This window comes from Garra rufa, chromosome 9 (genome assembly GCF_049309525.1).
Source record: "Garra rufa chromosome 9, GarRuf1.0, whole genome shotgun sequence".
NCBI classification, from domain to species: domain Eukaryota; kingdom Metazoa; phylum Chordata; class Actinopteri; order Cypriniformes; family Cyprinidae; genus Garra; species Garra rufa.
In genome coordinates this window covers 40183192-40190092 of record NC_133369.1, presented here as the reverse complement: position 1 = coordinate 40190092, position 6901 = coordinate 40183192, and the positions used below count along the sequence as shown (strand labels likewise).

At 35.0% G+C, this 6901-nt stretch overlaps 1 protein-coding gene across 1 annotated transcript; it reads left to right on the top strand.

Moving 5' to 3' along the window:
- The first annotated feature begins 2822 nt into the window (after positions 1-2822).
- Positions 2823-4928, top strand: LOC141343265 (uncharacterized). The gene has a single exon (XM_073847860.1). It carries the CDS (start codon positions 2823-2825, stop codon positions 4926-4928), a length of 2106 nt encoding a protein of 701 aa, XP_073703961.1.
- The last annotated feature ends 1973 nt before the right edge of the window (positions 4929-6901 follow it).

Sequence of the window (6901 nt, the reverse complement as noted above, 5' to 3'; positions counted from 1 at the left end):
TGTTGTATTAATACTGTAATACAACATTTCTCTTCCAGCAAAAAGGTACAGCGCTGCCAGGTTGTATTGTAAGAGTCAACATGTATGCGTCAACATGTGTGCATCTTGCACTCCAGTAGACCGGATAAAGAGAAGAAGCATTCGTGAACATCCATTGGAGCTTGAAGCAGAAGTGAAGAAAATGTTGAATATAGTCATTATTTATGTATTTATTTTTGGCATTCAAAAACTTTCCAAACATCACACACTTTGGCACATATCACCTCAGAAAATTAAAATTGAACTACTGGAGTAACATGGACTATGTCTATGGTGTTTTCACCTTTCTGGGCCTTCAAAGTGAAAGTTGCTTAGGCTGTCAATGGAGGGACAGGAACCTCTCAGACTTAATTCAAAATATCTTCAACTGTGTTCTGAGATTGAACAAAAGTCTTTGGGGATTGGAACAACACAAGTACAATGCAAAACATGTATGTGCATAATAAGTTCACAGTATCAAATCATTAATTTAAATGTCACTCAATATAAATCCTCAAGTCTCTTAAATGAGCTTACTAGATGTATGGCAAACGTTTTTGTGCCAGGGGTACTCATTTAATAAATCCTTCAGTAACTTAATACTTTTATAAATCAAAATTTTATATGTTCAATTTAGAAATCCTTTAGACACAAATAAAACCTTGCACACACCGGATACCTGCTTTATAACAGAAATTAAGGTTTTAATTTATAATTGACATATATGTGCAATGTTCAGCAAAGGAATGTAAATTAACAAAAGTATATGAGTGTTTTTACTTTTAGTTCTTTATTCATTCATATTTTCATAATTCATAATTTTTTGGATTCAATATTTCATATTAATGTGTGTGTGTGTGTGTGTGTGTGTGTGTGTGTGTGTGTGTGTGTGTGTGTGTGTGTGTGTGTGTGTGTGTGTGTGTGTGTGTGTGTGTGTGTGCATACATTGTAAAAAAAGTTATTTTTTCTAAATGTCAACTGTTTTACACTGTATTATTAATATTTATTAATAATAAGAAAGGGCAAAAAAAAACTCCAGAAATGGTTTTTCAGGTCCATTTACAACCCTAGGATTTGTCCCTAGAATGAAATGGTCTGTTATTGCCTTATTTGGAAGGTTCATGAATAATAATGAGGAGCTTTGCTCTGATTGGCTGTTTCACACAGCGGCTCATTTCAATAGCTTACACAGCAGAAAGGAAACACATGGAGGAAAATATATATTTAATTACGGAGCTCGAGTCAAAACTGCCGTTTTGAATACACAATCGTTTAACTTTCCTTTTGAGATTTGCATCGCACAGCCGCAGTACTTACCACATTTGACAAGTTTAGATGCTGTCAACAGTAATCAGGATCTGTAAATCGTTCTCTATCGTCCGTGCAGTCATCTCTCCTTATTCCGTTTAAGTAGGAAAGTGAAATCTTATGTACTGCAATGTAACAGGCTAGCCCTAGCAAGAAGCTAACCGTGTCCCTTCAGTGGCTCGCCTTATTTTATTAGAACGCGTTATTTGTTGTCCTTGCTTTTCTGATTACAGACACCAACCCATCCCTGCACTTAACATCTCCTGCACAACCTGGAACATCTGCCATTTTCGCTATTGTCCTTGCTTTGTTTTTTCACAATAGTCTACCTGCAGAACTTCTGATGATTCAGCTATGTAAATGTTGGGGGCTTAACTATTAATGATCATGACTCTGACGTAATTGGCCTCTTTTTCAGTGGTATTTTGCAAACACCAGATTTATAATGATGGTGTTTAAGACTCAGGGTATGTCATGTCCATGTACAGAAAAGTTGTTATTCAACTATGCCAAGGTAAATACAGTTTTCCATTCTATGGCACCTTTAATGGAAAAATAGGTTTTAATATAATATAATAATTTAATATAATAGTTTAAACACCCCCTCTGAAATGTAATAAATTTAGCAATTACTTGTTGGGCTTCTTTAGAGGTAAAATATTCAAGCAAGTCTACTTGATCAGTTACCAAAAAAGAATGTTAAAATTATTGAGGAAAATACAATTTTGTGCTAAATAGTTGTGTTGCAAAAATGATGATAAAATAACTAAATATAACTTTTAAAAAAATCCTGCTGTAAGGTCATGGCAGATTTTGATCAAAAGCATGTTGGACCATAACTGTTAAAGTAATTTCTTGACAGTTCAAAGTGTTGTATAGACCTCTGAATCATACTCAGATGCTGACAACAGTTAAACCACTTGAGAGAGAACTGTCGGGAAATTTTTTTCTTAGCATCAAAGAGGGCAATAGTACAAGATGAAAACCAAATTATTGTAGCAAAATATAGCAAAAGTAACAACATTCAAAAACAGTGGACTTGTTAAAAGGCCCCTGAAATAATAAGGGCCTAAGCTTTTTTTTTTTTTTTTTTTCTTTTTTTTTAGTGCTGGGTGAGTTTTTGCTAAAGAACGAGCAGGAGAAACACCAAGAAAGAAAAGCCCACAAAAGCTATGAAAAGGGTGACACTTTATCTCTCAGAGTATGACACAACAAAATAAAAGACGTAGTAAAAGTAAAAGAGTAAAAAAGCATAATAGGACCCCTGTAATACATTTCAATTTTGCCATATTTCCATGAATTATATTAGTGATCATTAAGAAAATACATATTTCATATTTAATCAGAGCGGGCATACTCATTTATGCTGTGCACTGAATATATATGCAAACACAGTGTGAAATAGATACTTGTGAAATACAAACTAAAAACTGAGACTTTCTCATAGGGTATTTATTTTCAATTTTCATTTTTTTTAGCAGGAACAGGAAAGAATCATGAATTCCAAAATCCCAAAATGTATTCAAAATCTTTCCACTGCTGAGACAATGAGGAAGCAAACCAAACTTTTGATGCAGCCCTACGCCAACTGGGAAGAGTATCTGACTCCAGCACCTCTCTCCATAGCCATTCTGGGTGAGCTGGTATTCATCTCATCCACAACAGATTTCTCCATCAATAAAAATCCACCTAAAGGTGGCTATAAATTCATCAAATACCCTGATTCCTTCCGTGCTTGCCTCATGCAAGTGTGTAACTCTGGATGGTGGGCATTTAATGAGGCCCATACGAGCATGGATCAGATCCGCCTCCTTACTGCCCAAGTTCCAGATTACATGAAGACAGCTGTGAAGATTCTGTTCCAAGGTGATGATGAAGTTGTCAAAGCGCATCTTCCTGATCAGCTGGACAATATCAAAGTCATTGCAGATGAATGTCTGACGTTGTCTGATTCAACTAAAAAACGTTTCACTGATGTCATCAATATAATTCAAGAGCTGCTGGAAGCGTGTGTGAATGCAGACCACTTATATGGGGAAGAGTTGGCAGCAATCAAGAAGAAATTAGAAGAGAGCAAACTGAGGGAGCAGTCAGCTCAAGAGATCAGGAAAAGAACTGAGAAGGCAGTGAGTGCCATGAAGGAGCAGCTGGATCAGGCTCACGAGAGCTACAAGAAAGCTATGGATTCTCTCCCTAATGGATGGGAAATGATAGGAATGGATTTTGTGAGTGGGATAGCACAGAGTGTTACAACCATAATTCAAGGAATGGCATCTGTTGTTTCTCAACCAGTGAGTTTGACAGGTTCTGCAACAACACAGACATCTGATGTTATGGGCCGCAATAAAGTTCAGAAAGGTGAAAAAGATGTGGTAGCTGAAATACAAGCGTATGGTAGGTCGGCTGAAATTTTAACTAATGCACAGAATATCCAGAAAGTAATGAACGTGAATAGTGAGGAAGATGACATTGACTGGACAAAACTATACGATCAGAAGCACAAAACTACAAACACGGATTACATGGCAAAGCAGTTTGAAAGAATCGATGAAACTTTAAAGAAACAGGAAATTCCTGACTGCCCAGCAAAGACACAAGCTCAGAAGTTATGCAAAGATGGAGTGACAATATGCAACAAGCTTGCACAATATGCACCAGATGGCAAATGTGACAAAGTCAAAAGCACTGAGATAATAAAAGAGGTCTTGGATCTGGTCGCGTCAGCTCAAATTTTTGATTGCAAAAGCAAGGACATCACAAAGTCACCAGCCATTTCTCCAAAACCACCAATGATGTATAAAGAAGAACAGAAGTCAGAGGGCATGAGTACCTCTCAGAGGGCCACAGAGAATGCAAGATTTTCCATAGAGCAGAACCGAGCTCAGCTGAATAAGACGAGAGAGACTTATGAAAAGTGTGTGGAGAACCTAGAGAAGAACCAGAAGGAACTAACTGAAATCCTGGTTACTATGAGAAATTGTGAACTGAAGGAGATTGACTTTAAAACTACCATAGAGATGCTGACCAAAGGAGTGTATGCCATGGGAAGAGTGAAGGAGCAGTGGGAGAAGATGGTTCACTTCTTTCAGATGGTTTCCACCATTGTGAAAACTTGCCTGAGCAAAACTCTCACAAACTTTGTCTCCACATCAGAAAAAACACAAGCCCTCTCATACAATGCAAAACTCTTCTCAAAAGACCTGCTCTACATTCAAGCCTTCCAAGCCTGTAACATTGCTAGTCTGGTCCATGTGATCTCTGCAACATACACAGATGTGTCCAGCAAGTACCTGATGGACCGTATCAGTTCACTGGGCAAACTGATGGCTATGGATAAAAGTAAACCAGAATTCGAGTATGAGCGACAACAGCTCCAGAACAGCTGTGATGAAGCACAGAAAGGCATCTTAAAACTTGTCCTGAAGAATAAAGACGAATATAACCAGAAGAGCACCGCAAGACAAGAAAAGATTGATCGAGAATTGCTTGCCATTCTACCTGCTGATCCTCCAGAAAAAATCAAGAGTATCCAAAAGGCTGTTCAGGCTGGATTCAATAAGGAAGAAGAAGCAGAAGACGAAGATGAAGCAGCATACGTCTGAGAGAATGTGCTGAGGAAATGTATCTTTTTTAGTTTTACATTGGTAAGCACCAGATGATAATAGTTCAGACTGAAGCTTTGATTTTTCTGTAACATATAGCCATGATAGATCGTTTTAGACAGTCACATTCTCACAGCTATTAAGAAATATTTTATTAAATAATGTTATTTGACATTATTTCTCAGATGGGGTAGTATTTTTAAATTGTCGTGAAGCAAGACATTTAACTAAGGGCATATCATGAAGTTAAATTTTATATTATTATTTTATAATATAAACAACATCTGATATTAATTTGACTTTGTCTGTGTGATAGCTTTTTTAAAAAAAACTGTATATTTCTTTTCAGAATATATGAGACAAGACAAGAGCCTCCATTCAACCATTCCTTGTCATCGATCAACATCTGCATTTCCCACCCCCAAGATTAAGTGTGGAAAATTGGAGAATATCTTTTTGAGTATATAGGATTTAGTGGGATTTTACTTTTGGTGTTTGCTTATGGATTTCTCTTTGAGTTTAGATATACTTATGTTTAATTTTCCATTAAGCGTGTATTTCCCTTTAGGGATTTACTCTGTTACTGGAGAGCATAATTATTACTTTAGTCCTGTTTTAAGTTTCAGTTTTGTTATATTGTCTTCTGCTTCTTGATTTTAATTGCAAATAATGAACTCATCTACTTGTCAATTTTTGTCTCTTCCTAATAATTGGCCATGATTTAATCTTAAATAAATTGGTAACACTTTAGGATATGGTTCCATTTATTACCATTAGTGAATTATATTAGTCAACAAACAATGAAAAATACTACTAAAGCATTTATTAGCTAATGTTAATTTTAACATTTTACTTTATTTACTTAAAAAGTTTTTAAATCAAAAGTTTAATCTGTTGACATTATTGAATTGACCTGAGTACTAAGAATGAACAAAGATGTTGTGAACTAGCATTAACAAAGATTAATAAATACTGTAACAAATGTAATTGCTTATTTTCAGTTAATGCATGAACTAAAATGAATTAATGGAACCTAATTGTAAAGTCTGTAAATCTTATCTAAGTCTCTCGCTGCTGCAACGTTCTGATAACCTGATTTTACATTTAATGCTTTTAGAAGTGATTATCAAAGCAACTAAAAAAAAAAAAAAAAAGTTAATAAACATTGATCATTACAACAACCACTTCTGAGTTTTTACTTATTTTTGCTCTCCAAAATTATGTGTAACAAAATGTATTTTCAATTATTATATTATTCTTTGCTAAAAATAACAGGCATTTAGTAATGAAAATATGTTTATATCAACCAGGAACCTATGCATGGACAGAAGAATGAGCTGACCAATGTGCTATAATGATTCAGCCATATTACACAGCAAATTCTGGTCTTTGGAATAAACTCCCTGGTAGTTAAAATCAACTCAATCTGAGTGTACATGCGTGACCATCAAATAGACTCCAGCGCAGAGTTAAAATAACTCTGCTCTTGGAGTTGAATTTTTAACACTTTCTCAGAGTTAAATTTTAACACTTTCTGGAGTTAAAATATTAATAATTTGGAGAGTAATTTTAACTCTAAAATTTAGTTAATTATAATTTAAACTCTTTAACCAGTGTTAAAAACACAATATGTTTTATGTGGAAATGACTACACTGAAAGCCATACTCTCAACTTTCTGCTTTTATTTGAGGAAATACATAGATTGGATTTAGAAATTCCATGCATGTAAACACTTTGAAATTAACTGCTGTCATAAAATACTGTAAAATCTAACAGCAAAACATTTACATTTAATACGTCTGCAGTGCCAACAGGAAATGTTTGGTAAAATTGTATACAGCATAGTCAACACACATCATTGCATTATATAAAATCAAGCCTGAATGATTATAAAATGAAGTAGATATAAATCAGATGAAGTAACAAGAAAAAATCCACAGTGATACCAGGATACATTCCATGAGGACAGAAC

What these genes read in the sequence shown, in the direction of transcription:
- LOC141343265 (XM_073847860.1), top strand. Translation starts at nt 2,823, where the DNA reads ATGAATTCCAAAATCCCAAAATGTATTCAAAATCTTTCCACTGCTGAG.